The 18,462-nt window shown below is 46.1% G+C and overlaps 1 protein-coding gene across 4 annotated transcripts in view; it reads right to left on the bottom strand.

The window, feature by feature from the left end:
• Positions 1-18,462, bottom strand: part of AHNAK (AHNAK nucleoprotein) — a 55,895-nt gene that overhangs the window by 17,610 nt on the left and 19,823 nt on the right. For all 4 annotated transcript variants that reach the window (XM_081173980.1, XM_081173982.1, XM_081173981.1 and 1 more), the window contains exons 2-4: positions 2,442-2,535; positions 1,697-1,853; positions 562-749 (exon numbers count right to left, since the gene is read on the bottom strand). In XM_081173980.1, the coding sequence (XP_081030106.1) occupies positions 562-749; positions 1,697-1,853 (345 nt within the window). In that variant the 5' untranslated portion in view covers positions 2,442-2,535. The remainder of the gene's footprint in view (positions 1-561; positions 750-1,696; positions 1,854-2,441; positions 2,536-18,462) is intronic.

The raw sequence follows: 18,462 nt of genomic DNA, 5'->3' as shown, positions 1-18,462 counted from the left end.
TAAGGCCTCACCCACAAAACTTGAAGTGATACAGCTCAGACATGGGATGATCAACTCTGAAATAATTTGTTCTGCTTCAAATAACTAATGCGAGGATATTCATTTCACTTTTAATTTTTATACCGCTTTTTTATATTACCATGCACAAGGCGGTTTATAAGCTGAAGAAACAACAAAATAGACAGCAAAGATCACACACCTAGTAACAATCTGATCCAATACCAAAAAAAGTCATAATAAAAAACATAACTTTAAAATAAACAACCAGTGGCCCTCCGGGTGCAGTTGAACTACAACTCCCATCATCCCTGATTATACTGGCTGGAACTGTTGAGGGTCCAACAAGTTACCTGTCCCTGAACTCACCTTTTGGTACCTGCCCTCAACTCCTTAACTGATTGCATTTGTAAATTTGATAAAAGTCTTCCTCTGGTGTCCTGGAATATCCAAGGCGCCACAGGTGAATGGAAAGAGCCAGGTCCCAAGTTACCCCAGCCCACCCTTAGATCCTTTCTCCATCATCTACAGAAGGCGGTCCTCTCCATGATGAAGCACACTTACCAAAACAACCTCTGGACTCCTTGAAGCAAAGACGTCATGGGACCAAGACTGTCCTGGCAATGGAGACCGGTCGCCTTTCCTCTGCAGCCGAAGGCCAACAGTGTGGTGGCCCACGTTCTTCAGGAGCTCTGTGACTTCCCCGGACTGCAGGTTGTCGAAGTAGATTGTGGCACTCACGATCTGATCCCCTGAGGGGGGTGGGGGTGGGATTAAGAACATTAAGGAAAAGCCCTGCATCCACACTGGCCAACCAGAGGCCTCTGAGAAACCCGCACCATAGGGCAGGAGCTCTTGTTTGCCCCCCAGCAGCTGGTATTCAGATACAGACTGCCACTAAACTTGGAGGCTCCAGTTAGCTGTCATGGCTAGCAGCAGTTGATAAACCTATTGTCCTCCATGAACCTATCGAAAAGCCAGCCCATTTTAAGAAGATAATTGAACTAGTCCATGATGTGCTGTGTGTAGAGCTGCTTCATTTTTTTTAATTATTATTTTTGTCTCTCCTAAACCTAACACATCTGGTATTAAGAGAGCCCAGCTGAGTGCAAAATGTCCTGAAGGGATAGCTTGCCAACGTGGGCTGAGCAAAGTTCTGCAATCCTTACCCTTCTGTTTTTAATTTATTTTTTTCCCATTTCTATCACACTCTCCAAAAATAGCACATTAGGCCAGTCCTTTGTCACAGGTCCCATCTGCACGACACTTTTAAAGCAGCATCATACCGCTTTAGAACAGTCAAGGAATCTTGGGAGCTTCAATATGTTAAGGGTGCCAAGAGTTGTTGGGAGACCCCATTCCCTTCACAGAGCTACAACTCCCAAAGGTTTCTGAGAAGAGGGATAGACTGCTAAACCACTCTGGGAAATGTAGCTCTGGGGTGGGGGAATAGGGGTCTCTAAACACCCTTCAGCACCATTAACAGACTGCAGCCCCCAGGATCCTCTGCAGGAAGCCGTGACTGTTTAATTGCAGTGCTTTAAAAGTATGGTGTGGATATTGAGCACGTGACTCTTCAAGATGTCATGGGGGGCTCTTTGTGACCATAAAGAGGATGCCCTCTGGTGGCTTTAAAAGTTGATGATGTCCAGCCACTCTGCCCCCGCCCAGACCACCCCCCACAAACCACCTCACTGACCTTCTTTTACAATGCCTGCTTTGGCAGCGGGTGAGTCCTGTTGAACCTGTTTCACGAAAACGCCTTCGTTCGTCTGGTCGATGGTAAGTCCGCGAGAGCCAATGCCTTCCCAGTCGGGGAGCAGAATCTCCCGGGTCTCTTCTTCCTCCTTCTCCATCTTAAGGAAGGAAGGAAGGAAGTGTGTAAATAGGAACTCAAGAGGCTGCGCGTAAAAAGGAGAACTCCTTCTCAAATTCTGCACCTCAAAAGTATGCTACAGGCTTAGTCTATTTCAGAAAATGCATTTTGCTCTATTATATTTTCATCCCAATCTTGCTCCAACAATCTCAGGGCAGTTATATAAGGACATAAGATGATCCTGCAGGATCAGGCCAAAGGTGGTCCATCAAGCCCACAATCCTGTTCTCCCAGTGACCAACCAGAGGCTTGTGGGAAACCTGTCAGCAGGATTTGAGCACAAGAGTCATCTCCCCTCCTATGGTTTCCAGCAACTGGTATTCAGAAGCACTGGTGCCACCAAGTGTTTAGTTGAGATGCCATTATCCACACAATAGCCTGGTGAGGTTGGTTACGTCAATGGCCGTTTGCTCCAAGGTGACCCACCAAGTTGCTGGGCTGAATTGCTGTCTTCCAAATCCAGTGCTCTACCCTGTGCTGCACATAACTTCTCTCCAGGACTAGGAGATCTGGATAAATACGGCACAGTAGTACCACTGCTTTACTAATAAAGAATAGACTGAATCACCTTTCTAGGACTTTGGTCCAGGCCGGAACCGCCCCAGGAATTCCCTTCTCGTCACTTGCCAATCCTTTGGTAATGTTTCTTCCAACTTCCCAACCTAGAAGAGAAAACAAAACAAAGCCTTGTTGGTGAAAGAGAACTTGCCACGTCCAGGCGTCATGTTTGCATCTGATGAATCCTCATCGAGCGCAGGGGATGGGGAATCTGAATTCTGTTGGGAGAAGAACTGGGGTCCCTGAAAATATGAGCTACCCCCCGACACACGTTTAAGGAAGTCCCCATTTCAGGGATGGGGAACCTGTGACCCTCCTAGACATTATGAGACCACACTTCCCAGTATCACTGCCATCCCTCCTGGCTGGTGCAAACTGGAGTCATGAGGCATCTGCAAAGCCGCAGGTCCCCTCACCCCTGCTCTGTTTGCAAAAGCAGGTTCCAAAGAATGTCAGCAATGCCTTTCGAAGTTTATAGGATGGTGAAAGTAGGTTTGTTGAGAGGAAGAATCAGAACTATTTTCAAAAGCTAACGAGGAATGCTGCTTTCGCGTTCCACTTGGCAAAATTGTTCTCTGTGGCGTACATATTTCTACACCAACTGCCGCCCATCACAAAAAGATGTCCCTTTAATTGCCAAATAAAACATACTAGGAAGGGTATACGGAGAGTATTTGGCGCAGCTGATGTTTATACCCACTTAAGAACTGCCTTGCTCAATCTGGCTGGTTCAGTAATTTGTCCAGAAAGTGGCCATCTGGGTGCCTGTGGGGAAGGTGTCTAGGAGTCCCCGCCACCTGGCATTCAGAATTACTGCCTCTAAAGATGGAGGATCCATTTATGTATCACTCCCTCTGTCTGTGATGTTCAGGCGTATGTAGGCAAAAGAGCATCACCCCAGCAGGCTCGGGGGAAACCTGCAGAATTCTTTAGGGATGGAAACCCCCAAGCAGGACGAAACCTCAAAACCAGCTCAATAAGAGCATGCATAAAATTATCAAGGCGGCTTACAACAGAATATGTGAGTACGCTAAAACATAAAGTGCCATAAAAGCAATGCAAAATAATTATTAAGAGGATTATATAATCGGCGGAGGGGGGATATTTTTATGTACTCCCTCTGCATCATTCGATGTTATCTCTATATTTTCCCACAAACACTCAAGTCATCCCCCCCCCCAAACTAAAAATCCAGCTCCTTGATCCATTTGCTGCCCTGTCCTTTCCAAAATTATAACCAGAACCAAGACATTTCACTGTCTCAAGTAGTTTACAAATGGCGTCACACACCCACACCCTCACCCCGTTTTAGAAGTCTTGCTGCAACCCTTAGACACTAATTCCTGCTTTTCATCTATTTCCCAGCCTCCCTTTGTGTTGCCGCCTGAGGCACCTTGATTCACCCTGGGGCATGGCAGGGCTGGTGCTGACTATAAGAACGTAAGAAGAGCCAATGGCACTCTTTCCTCCTGCAGTTTCCAGCAGGTGGCATTCAGAAGCATTGGTGGAGGCAGAGCACAGTCGCCATGCTCTGAGATGGGGCACAAGAACACTGACCTGTTTCAGAGCCAGAAATACCACATCGCTTAAGCACGCATAAAAGGCAACTGCTCCCGTCCCTTACCCGCTTCCCTTCCTCTTCTCCTCGGGCAGCTCTTCTTCCTCGTGAGCCTGTGCACACTTCTGCCCCGGCTGAGCATGCTACATGCCAGCCACAGCCCCTCCCACAGCCTGAGCATGCAAGGCATGGTACATATGCTGGCAGGAATGCGAAGCCTGTGTTCTCCCTACCCCTGGACTCTAAAAGGAGGAACCTTCCAGGGCACAAGCGGCATTGCAACGCAAGGAAGCAGTGGGAAACATCGAAACCTGTAGAAGCCAAGGAGTTAATAGGCAGGCAGGTGTAGCTCAGCAGCAGAGAACATGGCTTGCCTGCAGAAAGTCCCAGGTTCAATCCTTCCTCAAAAGGACCAGGTGGCAGATGGTGGAAACATTCTCCTCTGCCTGAGAGGGCAGTAAATCAAAGTGGGGCTTCCACATTCAGGAACAGTCTAGCTCTGAGTGCCAGAAGCTCCCAGATCAGATAAAGGGTTTGTTGAGGTTTTTTTGTAGCCCTGATTTCTGCACGCTGTCAAAATCCTAAAACGTATTTTGTTTTTGTCCTTCATTTGTTGCAATTTGCTTACTCTAGTACAATCTCTTTTCTTAATGGTTCATTAATAAAAGCTGCTGCCTTATAGAATGAGCCTGTAGGGCTTCAGGAAGGGAAAAGTCTTGCCCCTCACCAGCTACCTGAAATCCTTTTGGTGAGGGTGCTGACACTGAGCTCTCAAGCTGCAGACTCTCCCTTGAAGCATAGGAGGCTGCCTTATTCCAAGTCTGTTTCTTTGTCCATCTGGCCCAGCTCTGACTGGCAGCCACTCTGAAAGAGAGATCTCAGGCAGAGACGACGAGTCCGCTGCACCACCAGGGATTTGAACTTGGGACTTTGTCCATGAAAAGCATGAGCTACAGTCCCTCCTTGCGCAGGTAGACTTCCCCTTGGTGGAATTGGGCCTTCATTTAAAAGATGCAATACCATTTATCAGCGGAGTGAAAAGGACTTGTTATGAAGGAGAAGGAGAAGAAAGGACAGAGCACAACTGGACATGTTGCATAAGTGTTTTTAAAGGGTGCAGCCAGGGGGCGGCCATGCCTTCACGATAGATGCTTTTGCAATGCTCTGGCTCCCATACCCAATCCCAGCTCAAACGCCCCACCTTCCACGCGGAGACCGTGCCAACTTTCAGCGAAGCAACAAGAGGGGAAAGTTTTCCACTTCCAAACAGCTACAGACATGCATGCTCAGGTCATGCATGAAACCTGATCAGCCCAGACAGGAGGAGGGGAGGCTGCAGAAGAGACTCCCACTGACATCAGCTCCTGGCCCCAATTGGAGAGTCTTCACAAGCCAGCATTTGAACTGGGAACAAGACACCAGAACTCACCCACCCCTCACAAGACGGCAAACGACATATCCAGGCTTGTTTCCTTAATCTCTGTGGTCTTGTGGACTCCACCAGCCCCCAGTTACAGAGAGGAAAACAACTTCTCACAACAACCATCACTGGCCAAGTGTGCCCACACACAGGCTGAAGAAAGCTGCTGGAACAAGTGTGGTCTATTGGGAGACCAGGGTTCAAATCCCCACCCTCCATCCATTAAGATCACAGGGTTGTTATGGAGATAAATTGGAGAGGGACAGAAACATCTATGCCCCCATGAGCTCCTTGGAGGAAAAGATAGGATATGAATGCAATCAGCCAATAACTAAAAGAGGGAATCTGTTTGCAATGTCTGGAAATGGCTCTGAAGCCAGAAGGTTAGAAGAACTCAACAGACTCCCAGTAGACACTGTCTATGCTCTGCCATTAATGTCCCCCCCCCCCCGCCTATGTTTGGTCTTTATTGTACACCATCCCTTCCTCCCACAAAACATAGGGAATTCTGTAAAAGCACAGACACTGCAATCAAGTTGTGGAAATGGGCTGTCCGTGGTTGGTCAAACACCAAGCTTGCTTGGTTTCCTAACTACAGAGGGCTCTTTCCTCTTTGCCTTTTATGGGTTGGGTTCCTTCATAAGGCAAAGTAAAAAAAAAATTAAAATCCATATCCCATTACAAGATTATTTTTTTTAAGGCAATCAACCGGGGGGTGGGGTATCAAATTATGGACAATGGGTCACGGTAACCTGCATCACAATTTAGGCCATCCCAGAATCAATGCTATTTCATAGCCGTTTAGGTCTTCTTTGCCATGCTTTTGCAACACCACTGATAGATAAGATAGGATGTCTTTATGTATTTATCCATTCGATGCAGTGATGATCTCCAGCAGTCAATGTTGCCCTCCAGATTTTTGGGACTGCAGCTCCCCATAGTCCCAGCCAGCATGGCCAAAAAAATCTGAAGGGCATCAGGTTGTTGAAGGCTGAGCTTCAGCGAGTGCAACCTCCGAAGTCAGGCAAGATGGAGGAGGAAACGCCGCAGGATTCCAGACTACAGAAGCCAGCCAGAGGTGGGGCGGAGCTGCTACTTAAGATATTTCACCTCCATCTCTAAAGGCACTAGGGGATGGTCATGTCTTCAGGAATGCACTTCGCTGGTGCGCCTTTCAGATCCGGAAATTCCCAAATAATTACGATGACCCCAGAAGTGCTGTTTTTCTAGAAAACGTTCCAGCTGCAGACCAAGGAAAGCAGACTTGCCAAAAATCCCCACCCCACATGTCAGGGATGGAAATATCATCCCACAAGCACACTTCTGCCTTTGGTTTTTCAAGCCCTAAACAGTTTTGGGAGCAGGTTATCCAAAGGACAGCCTGCACACGTGATATGACCCTGCCCAAAGTCTAAGACCGTCTTTGGAGGCCCCAAAGATAAGAGAGGTCAGGCTGACTGGGCCCTGTCAGTGACTGCCTCATATTTCTGGAATACGCTTCCTCATGAGGTTCATAGCGCACCTTCACTGGAGAGTTTTAAAAGAGCTCTTGAGACAGATTTCCCTCTGCTTTTTTAATTAACTGCTGTGTTTTAACCCTGTTTTGCTGCTTGTTTTTAAAAGGACATGAGGCAGATTTTAAACTGTTGGCTGTATATGTTTCTAAGACTGCCTTCGCACTTTCCCTGAAAGGCAGGGCAGAGATTATTTAACAAATGCTTTCCCCCCAGTGTCAGGATCCGTAATCTTGCAATTTAACCCTGTCCACAGTGAAGTGAGCACACTTCTAGAGAGGCTCACCTGCTCAAATTAATGCATGTTTGCGTGCACTCTTGCTACAGTGTAAATCCTTTCAATTTCAGTGAGGTGAGTGGGCTGTCAGCCTCGGTTCCTCTGCTACATCTGGGCATCCGATTCTCTGTATCAATAGTGATTCCACAACATCTTGTTCCTTCTTTTATTTATATCTGCATTCGTTAACTTATGAAATGAGTTCTCAGGGTGCCATCTTAGACCTCGACAATTTTTAGGTGGGATTATTTAAAACAATCCCACCTAACAGATAGGTGAAGTGCCAATGCTTTTATCAAAGATTCCAGACTCTTTCGAGGTGCCTGGAGGAGTTTCAAGTGCTGTTTACTCTTAGCTTGGGGGACGGGGGGACTGTTGAAGCTTTGTTCAGGTGTTTTGGCTCCTCTGGTGCAGATATTACAATAATATAGAGGGGAAATACCATGCTTCCAGCATGCTTCCCTCACAGGGGAAACAGCTGCTGTAGCAGCTGTCCTTGGGGCTTCCTAGGGTGAGGAGCCAGAGGCACACTAAACGGTACCTTCTTTGCAAAAGCAAGAACCTAAAATCCCAGGGAGAGAACACACTGGTTGTTCGGTTTTCCCATCACCTGCAATGAGTTCTTGCCTTTCAGAACCAGCTATTTTACACTTACACACACACACACACACACACACACAGCCTTGCCCAGCAAACCACAAAAGGTAATGCTGGCAGTCGAGAAAGCGTTTGTATTCCCCTACTGCCAGTTCCTTGTGGTTCCCACTTGCAAACACAATTAATTTAAGAGGCTTGTTTAGACAAGAAAAGCTCACTGGTTTTAATAGAAAGCGTTTCCTTTTTGAAATGTATCTCTTGCTTGCTCGCCTCTCTCGCTTCTCGTGAAAAGCCTCCCTCCCCAGATTTAACCAGATTCATCATTTCCAGCTAATTCCCACCCTGGAAAATAGCAGCTGGCTAATCTATATCCCCAAGATGACCCCAGGGCAAAGGTTGCAGAAATATTTTGCAATCAACCATTCCTGCATTTCTGTGACTCAGCTAAGGCTATCTGTGCTCACCTTTTGTGGCAGTGACGCCACTGGGCTACTGAGATGGCACAGAATGTTCACTGACATTCCAACTGCTTAGAGAACATAGGTGTTGGAATGCCTGCAATTCTGCTTTTGTGGTGGGTAGGGGAACTGGCAATCTGGCTGGGAGCAAAGGATCACATTAGCCTTAGGGGCAGAGATAGCTTTGTGAGGTAGGCAGTCAGGAAGATGTTCCCTACAGAAGGGTTAGTGAACCCAGAGGCTGTGTTGAATCCAGGGGTGGTTGAGGTTTTTGAAATTGAGCCGGCTAGCAAATTATTTGCTTGAAAATTCCCAATTTATTTAAAATATATTGAAATTTGCATTCCATAAAAAGGAAACTGCTAGGTCTGGCCTCCTGCTGCCAGCAGTGGTTGGCTAGATACCTCTGCTGGATTGGGTATGAAGGCAACAGAGCTCTCTATTTATAGGTCTCCCAACATCTAGTATTCAGAAGCAGACTTCCTCTGAATAGTGAAGTGCCATTTAAATCTCATGGTTTGTAACTAGCATCTCTCTGCAGCAGACACTGCTTCTATCTGCATGCTTTCAAACATATCCCCACAATCATGAGGTCTAGAAACTTCCTTTGCAATGAAAGCAGATTCTCAGGGAATTTACTCCATGCATGCCAGGCAACGCAGGATGCACAACCAAAAGGACCACCTACAGGGAAGTTTGCAAAGTGACACGTGGCATCAGTAAGCATTTAGATATTTCTGGCAAAACTAGGGTGCTTTTAAACTATTATTTTTAATTATGTTGTTGTGAATTAGGAAGGGTAAATGGAAAAAAAGGAAGCCTTTCACCTTTGGGTGCAGGAAAAACTTTTTAAGCACATTTAACTGGAGGGGGGAGCAAACTTCCTTTTCTGGGAGGTGCAGAACTTGAAACAGTGCAACTTCCCTATTATGGAGTAAAATTTATCTCAACTTTTATTATGCATGTGCAACCCCGCTGGGACGCTGGAATCTGCTTAACACTCGTTTAGTACCAGCGAGCTTGGGATCCTGTTTCCCTGTGTGGGAATCTCAGCTCTCCCTACATTCCTGAAAAGCCTCTGTCCCAGACTCTTTCTGCTTCCTTCTTAAAAAAAAAAAAGTGTGTGTGTGCATCTAAGATTTATTGCGGCACAAACTTTCATGGGCAAGAAGCTACAATAAACCGAGCCCAGCTTTTTCCAATATGAAGTGCAAAGCTATCCATCTATGGCTCTGATGATCGTGGCTTTAATCTACAGAGGCTTCTGTCGCAATAAAATCTGCTGGACTTTAAAGGTGTGGCAGGACTCTTTGTTGCTTTTCAGTAAAGAGAGAGAAAGAGAATGAAGAAGACGCCAGAGGGAGGGGAAGAGGAAACAACAGTAACGAGAGATGGATGTGGAGCAGAGGAGCAGCAAGCTGTCTTTTTTCACTGAATCAGTCCATTGGACTATCTAGCCTCAGTACGCCAATTGGAAGCAGTGGCTCTCCAGAGTTTCAGGCACAAGTCTCTCCAAGCCCTATCTGGAGTTGTCGGGGACTGAACCCGGGACCTTCTTCATGCAAGGCAGATGTGAGCTCTATCCCTTTCCCAAACGGGGGTAGTTGCTGCAACCTTCTGCTCTGCTACTCAGCAGTGGGGCCTCCAAAAACACAAGTTATAATTCAGCTTTCTCTGCTATTTTGCACTGCCTTCTACGGCACAAGACACCAGAAATGCCCTGGCAAGGGCACCCTCTGGCACAGACCTTCTGACAACTTTCCCTGCCCCAGCCTCACATTACAGCTGCCAATATCTTTTCCCGTTAGTCCTTTACAGCATCAGACACAGCATCCTTCTCAGGGACAAGAAACAACTCAGAGGAGAGGATCTGCTTTGGATGCAGAAGGAGCACATTTCCAGACCCAGAAACCCTGGAGACCTGCAGCCACCAGAGAAGAAAATGCTGAGCTGGACAGCCCAACAGCTTTCTACGCTCCTAACAAATGCAGGCAAGCAGGTACGTCTGCTTTTCCACAGGCAAGGACTTTGCGGCACAGCTGAGAAAGTGGTTTCGCCCCGCCACTTTTCACCCAGTGGCACACATCGCCCTGCAACTGACCGACAACCCTGGGTTTTTTTGTGGGGGGTGTAGACGCAGAACCCCCTGAACCAAGATTGTTCAGTTACTGATCTCTTGGGGAGAGCAGAGACAAAAGGACCACACCCAGCTTTGTTCCTCTGGACATAAGCCTGCAGGCTGGGTGTGATTGCCTCACAGAGATGACTCACAGCACACTCATGCACACAAACAGGCTGGATCAGAGCAAAGGGAGAGGCTTCGGCAACCTTTGTGGAGTCTTGCAGCCAAGCCAGCCAGCCCAGACATTTTAGCGACGCGCAGGCCTGGAGTTAAGAGAACCAATGACTGAAAATGGAACTCGTTTTTTTTTAAAGCTTCTACATGCATATTCCAGGGACGCAGGTGGCGCTGTGGGTTAAACCACAGAGCCTAGGACTTGCCGATCAGAAGGTCGGCGGTTCGAATCCCCGTGACGGGGTGAGCTCCCACTGCTCGGTCCCAGCTCCTCCCAACCTAGCAGTTCGAAAGCACGTCAAAGTGCAAGTAGATAAATAGGTATCGCTCCGGCGGGAAGGTAAACGGCGTTTCTGTGTGCTGCTCTGGTTCGCCAGAAGCGGCTTAGTCATGCTGGCCACGACCCAGAAGCTGTACGCCGGCTCCCTCGGCCAATAAAGCAAGATGAGCGCCGCAACCCCTGAGTCGGGCAAGACTGGACCTAATGGTCAGGGGCCCCTTTACCTTACATGCATATTCCACTTTGTGAAGTGCAAGGAGTACCAAGCCCTCAGCGTTATCCTCACAAAAATCTGCACCAAGTTATCCTTCTGGCTGAATGAAGATTCAGACCAGGGTCTCTCCAAGTCCTGATCCAGCATTCTGAACCATTACAACTCGCTGCCTTTTGACCCATACGGTAAAAGAAGCCCTTTCTGGATTTCCGATAGCACAACTTGCACCCCCAAAAAGACCTGTTTTGGAAGGCTGCTCAAGGATTAGCCACACAGCGAGAGGAGCCCCTCGAACCTTGTTGCTGCATAAGTCACTCTTTCTGGGTGTGCTTCCTGACTGGACTCGTCCAGAGATGCAACAGGGCACCCTCCTTTAAGAGCAGGTAATTTATATTGGTGTAGGAGCCAAATTACCTGCCTCCTGGGTGGCAACAGATCTTTGGGCGAACAAAAGTTACTGCGTTTCCAGTTTTATATCTGTTAAAAATCTAAAGAGCAGAAACTCAAGTTTTGCCCCCCACCTGCCAATTGCACGGCCCATGGTCAACAAACCACACCTTGCGAAGCCAAGTGATACAACCCTCAGCCATGTCAGTCGGTAAGTGACTAATGAACAGGTGAAGGATGTCCGGAGTCTGTTGCAGTTTTAACTCTCCCACACAAGGCTGTGGGCGTCTTGCTGCCAATATCTTTTCTCTCACACATAGAATTCTTTTCTTTTATTTTTTTAAAAAAATCTGTATTTTCCTGCAAAGCACACATAGAAAATTTTAAAACAAGCAGCAATCATTGAATTACATTAAGGAAAACAAGGGCTGCCAACAAACTTTGGTATCACACGGAAAACGAGACAGTTCAGTATCAACCTACAGTCACAATAAATAAATAATAGTATATTTCACGCATCTGGTGTTGTTTTTGGTCTCATAGTTTATGTTCCTGAGACCAGGGACTCAGCTATACAGCTGCAAATAAAACATTTTAAGTGTGTTGTAAAGTTTGATGTGCAAATGCAACACTAGATGGCGACAGTGAGCTATGGCAATTCAATGTATTCTTTCAAAACGTTTTTTTAAAAAGCATTTTCACAGCGTTTTGTTATATGTGTTTAGATTACACCCAACAGTGCTTGGGGAAAGTATCCATCCAGATAGATTTCTGAGAAGAAGAATTCACACATAAAATTTCAACTGAAACAGGCATTCTGCAAGTCTGGCACACGGCCTCTACTAGGCAGGGATGAGGATAGTCAAAATTTGAAATGTTGCTGTTTTTCACAGGGTGGGGTGGGGGTGGGGGAATGAAATCTTGCTCCGAAATGAGTGGAGGATAAAATCTGGGCAGAAGGCACCATGTTTTTTGCGCCTACCACTTTTCAGAAAAAATGCTATGCGTGCGGCATTTTGAGGTCATGAAAACAATGGCCAGAAGTCATTACCACAGACAGCAGCAAAATAAAGTAAGAAGAAGATGAACCATCAGTCCTGGTCAAAGTAGATTGCCTTCCCCCAAACACGGTAGTGGTTTTCGCTGCCTGAAGAACGTCAGCAAAACGGCTTCACAAATTTACCCTGCAAAAGTTCAGGTGGCGTCTTTGGGTACAATGCCCACAACTGCCTGCTCTAAGAGCTATTCCTTTTCCCAACAGAATCCTGGGAACTGTAATTCTGTAAAGTGGGTAAGGGATTTCAGTAGAGGATTCACAGCATCCTTCAGCAAACCACCATGGCCAAGATTCCTAGTGATGAATTAACGTGTGATTTTCCAATTAAAAAAACTTTTTAATGATTCTGCTGTGTGGTTTCTTGTTTTTTAGTGCTGTAAACCACTCAATATATTTTATAATATGGCGGTATGCAAGTATTTTTTATCAATAAACAAACACACTTGTAATATAGCAATGCCTAGAGTGTTAGTTTCAGCTAACAGGCATAACAAACACCTTCTTTTTTAAAATAAACCATCTGCGTCCGACACTGGGAGATATTTCTTGCAGCTCAGAAGGTGCCTCGTGGAATGTTTCACATCCGATATTATCAGAAATAATTACAAGACTCTCAGAAGCTAAGCCACTATTCATTTCCTCCTATCAGTCTGGGTTTTCCAGATATCTAATGCAGTCCAAGCTGCATGGTATTTATTTATTTTTTTATAAAAAATTTTATTGGTTTTACAAAATTTTTAAAACAATACAAACATATAAAAAGACATACAAACACGTATAGTTTCATAACCTTTTTTTCATAAACCTTGTTTCTCAGACTCCCCCATACCCCCCCTTTCTGCATCCCAATGTCCAAAGTTTTTTAGCAACTTCTAGATATTTCTGTCAAGCCTCTGTCCTCTTAATCTTTCCTTCAGTCTAATCTTATATCGCTGTAACCCTTTCTTTCTCAAAACCTCGACATTCTAACATTCATCAAGTTTATAATAGTCCTTAAGATAGATTTTAAATTTCTTCCATTCTTCTTCCGCCGTCTCCTTTCCCCGATCACGGATTCTGCCAGTCATCTCAGCCAATGTCATGTAGTCCATCACTTTCATCTGCCATTCTTCCAGGGTGGGTAGATCTTGTGTCTTCCAATACTTTGCGATAAGTATTCTTGCTGCTGTTGTAGCATACATAAAGAAAGTTCTGTCTCTCTTTGATACCAATTGGCCGACAATGCCCAAGAGAAAGGCCTCTGGTTTCTTAGGGAAAGTACATTTAAGTACCTTTTTCATTTCATTATATATCATTTCCCAGAAAGCCTTAATCTTCGGGCATGTCCGAAGAAAGTACCTTCAGTTTCTTTACATTTCCAACACTTATTATCAGGCAAATGGTAAATTTTCGCTAGCTTGACTGGGGTCATGTACCACCTGTAAATCATTTTCATAATATTTTCTTTTAAGGCATTACATGCCGTGAATTTAATACCGGTGTTCCACAACCATTCCCAGTCAGCAAACATAATGTTATGACCAATGTCCTGTGCCCACTTAATCATAGCCGATTTAACTGTTTCATCTTGTGTATTCCATTTCAGCAGCAAGTTATACATTCTTGACAGATTCTTAGTATTGGGTTCTAACAGTTCAGTCTCTAATTTTGATTTTTCCACCTGGAAGCCAATTTTCCTATCTTGTTTGTAAACCTCCATTATTTGGTAATAATGGAGCCAATCTTGTACTTTTGGTTTCAATTTCTCATGACTCTGTAATTTCAATTTATCTCCATCTTGTTCCAAAATTTCCCAATACTTTGGCCATCCGGCCTCCATATTGAGTTTCTTCACTGCCTTAGCCTCCAAAGGTGACAGCCATCTAGGGGTTTTATTTTCCAACAAGTCTTTGTATCTTATCCATACATTAAACAACGCTTTTCTGACAATGTGATTCTTAAAGGCCCTATGCACTTTGATTTTATCATACCATAGATATGCATGCCAACCAAATGTATTATTAAAACCTTCTAAATCCGAGATATCTGTGTTCTCGAGGAGCATCCACTCTTTTAGCCAGCAAAACGCTGCTGCTTCATAGTACAGTTTTAAGTCCGGCAGGGCAAATCCCCCTCTTTCTTTTGCGTCTGTAAGTACTTTAAATTTTATTTTGGGCTTTTTGCCCTGCCAGACAAATTTCGCAATATCTTTTTGCCACCTCTTGAAACAATCCATCTTGTCAAGAATCTGCAAAGTTTGAAACAAAAACAACATTCTAGGCAATACATTCATCTTAATCACTGCAATTCGGCCTAACATTGACAATCAAGCTGCATGGTATTTATACACTGACTAGCTTCATGGTTTGTAATACGAAAACACACACCAATAAACTGCAATAATTTATAATCATTAGAACAAAGCAGCCAAACTAATGCAAGAACCAGAGACATTAGAACAAGATGCTAGCAAACGTACAGCATGCTCATGAAATACTGAGCAAATCTCAGGGTGTGGGTGACTTTATACTTGCGTGGGGTTTTTTGGCTCTGAGGACCCTAGCTTTGTGGGACAGCACGCGCTGTGTGCAAAAGTTCCATCGCTGCTGTTGATGTGTGCGGTCGAACGTTCAGGTATGCAGCAACGATAAAGAAGCCTTTTTTTCTGCTGAGAAGTCCCAGACAAAGTATTCCTCAGCATCTCAAAAACAAATCTGAATGCAGCTGCAAATCTGAATGCAGGTTTGAAGTTCTCCAGTGAAAAGGCTTGTCGGAAGTGGAAAGTCTTTGGTCGGCATCGGAAAGAAGCAGAGACAGCATATGTCTAATATTCCAGGGGAAGGGATTCCCGAGGGCAAGGGTGCCACCACACGAAAGGCCCAATTCCTACACAGTATGGAAGGGATCTCCTGATAAGACAGCAGGAGGCCATCAGCTGCAGAAAGCAGTGATCAACTGGATATATAAGGGGTAAGACGATCTTGTAGGTGTCGTAGTCCCAAAACCAAAACCAGCACCTTGAACTTATCCTAGATGCTAATTGAGAGCCAGTGCCATTCTTCCAACAGTGAGGTAACGTTTCGGTGATATCCTGCACCGATGAGCAGTTGAGTCGCCACATTTTGCAACAGCTTCCAGACCACCCTCATGAGCAAGCCCAGAGCAGAAAAAAATTGGGCTGGAAGCACAAAGAGTTTCATCTGGCATTGGGGGGCGGGGTTCCTGTGTCTACTGATCCAGGGCGCGCACACAGACACCTCGTCCACCAGACCCCAGTCTTGAAACTGCCACATCACTGTGAACCACTCCTAGCTTCACACACCTGCTGGCTGGCTGCATCCAGTCCCAGCTCCTTTGTACATGTATCTAGATAATGCACACTGTTAATAATCAGTATGGTGTAGGATGTGAAAAAAGATTCGGATGACAGAGATCTGGGCCATGAAGCTCATTGGGTGACGCTGGGCAAAATCACTCTCTCAGCCTAGCTTACCTCACAGGGTTGTTCTGCAGATAAAATCGGGCCGGGAGGCAGGGGGGAGATCACTTGAGTGACCGAATTGAGATGAAACACTTACTTTCATGTAATAAAATTTATATAACTGCTTGACTGTAAAAAAACAAAACAAAACAAACCCACACATCCCTAAGAGGGCTACATGTTGCACTTGAGCGGAGAACAAGATAAAAATGCAACAGACACGTTTTCAGATAGAAATATTAAGGCACACATTTTCAGATTTAAATAGTACTGCACACATTTTCAGACGAAAATGTACTGTGCACCTTTTCAGGAGTACAGGAAATGGCCCTTCTAGATGGGCTCGTACATTTTACGTCTGAAACTCTCACCAAACACAACTACTGGCTATGCAAGCCAAGGGGTCCTACCCCCATAACGCCCCAAGGAATGCCCCCGCCCTCCCCTCTTCTATTGCCCCCCCTCAGAGTTCAGTGCCAGCTGCTCCGTGGCTGCTCCCTTGGCAGCAGGGAGGACCATTGAGTGAGGCAGGATCCTGGCTCATCATGCCTGCCTGTCCCCAGCTTTGAAAGAAGAAACCAACCATCGCGAGGGAGCTATGCCAACCACGAGGGCCCCGCCAGTTGCTTCTATTCGGAGGGGGGCCACGTGCTTGAATTCTCCGTATTTTTAGAACCAACTGCTTGGCCTCAAGAGCTATGAGCCGGTCAGGCTTTCTTGGGATCACCGGGGTTATTACTGGAAAAGGGGAGGTTGCAAAACACAGCACGACATTCCCACAATGTCACGGGAGAGGGTATTCTGCGGCAGAATATCTCACTGGGCTCGAGATAGGAAGTCGTCAAAACAGGGGCCGCATTTCTGTGGGGAAAGCCCAGAGGCAGCCCTTCCAGGAGGCAAGGGAGACACTTTGGTAATCCGAGAGTGGTGGTCTTCAAGAAGTCAGCCGTGCCCTCGTACCCAGGGGCTCCGTTTCAGTACAAAGGAAGTACCCCAGAGCCCCTAGCACCTCTGAGGTATGGGCAGTGGTTAGAATGTCGGGCCAGGACTGGGTTCAAATCCTACAAAGCTCACCATATGACACTCAGCCTGACCTACCTCACAGGGTTGTTGTGTGAGGATAAGGCAAGGCGAGAAATATCGCATGCTGCCGCCCCCTGAGCAACTTCAAAGAAAGGTGGGGCTGAAGATGTACGAAATAAATGCATCTGCTCGCCCCAAATACTCAATGCCTTAGATTTTAAGGGTGGCAAGGGAGGAGATGAATGGATCTGACCGGTACGAGAAACCTCATTGAAATTGTTTATTTATTAAAATGTATACACTCCCCCTTGGGGACGCGGGTGGCGCTGTGGGTAAAAGCCTCAGCGCCTAGGGCTTGCCGATCGAAAGGTCGGCGGTTCGAATCCCCGCGGCGGGGTGCGCTCCCGCTGCTCGGTCCCAGCGCCTGCCAACCTAGCAGTTTGAAAGCACCCCTGGGTGCAAGTAGATAAATAGGTACCGCTTACCAGCGGGAAGGTAAACGGCGTTCCGTGTGCTGCGCTGGCTCACCAGATGCAGCTTTGCCACGCTGGCCACGTGACCCGGAAGTGTCTCCGGACAGCGCTGGCCCACGGCCTATAGAGTGAGATGGGCGCACAAACCCCAGAGTCTGTCAAGACTGGCCCGTTCGGGCAGGGGTACCTTTACCTTTACCTATACACTCCCCCTACCCTCCCGTTTTATAATGTATATAAAACAGAGAGAGCAATTAAAACAGATGAAAATTAAAAGATGAAAAACAAAATTATAAAACAGTCACACAGAAGAAGTGCAACTGCACACATGGCTTAAAATAACAACATCCAAGTAAAGTCTATCAACGTGATCAGATTATCAAGTATAGTTCCAGATTTGCCAGGCTTATTTAAATATTGCTTGACTGGGGGGTGGGGGTACTATCAAAAGGGGGTTTAAAAAAAAGATAAAAGAGTAAAATTATCAATAAGAAGAATCAGCAATAATTTAAGACTTTTGAGAAACAAAAAAGAACAATAGACTAAGAACAGATTAGGCAGGGAGTTCTGAAGTGCAGGTGCTGCCACACTAAAAGACCAAGCTTTTACAAAAAGCACTCTGCACATGCTCGGCAGCCCTTGATTCTTTATCCTCACTTCACGCGCAGCAGAAGCTGAGCCTTGGCCATGAAAATGATTCCCAAGGCCACAGCTTGGCAGGATCTGGGTGTTTGCAATATCGCATAGTTCAACAATTCTTTACAAAGGCATGTCTTCGGACCCCAGGGAGGCGGCTTTTCCACTCAGGCTAGCAGCTCACTGTTCATCAGTCTATGGAGATAACCCTAACCCTTTAATAAGGTGATAGCTGCAGAGCAGTTGGTGGGGGACACTCACACATCCCTCAGTGGCATTTCAGGTCCCTGAATTTTCAGCTTTCATTCTTTTCTGAGGCGTATGAAAGGAGAGGGGAAGGGTGTGCCTCTCAACACGGGGGAAGCAGCAGAGCCAAGAAAG

This window comes from Podarcis bocagei, assembly GCF_964188305.1.
Source record: "Podarcis bocagei genome assembly, chromosome: 16".
In the NCBI taxonomy this organism is placed as follows: Eukaryota; Metazoa; Chordata; class Lepidosauria; order Squamata; family Lacertidae; genus Podarcis; species Podarcis bocagei.
This window is presented reverse-complemented; position numbering and strand designations above follow the sequence as displayed.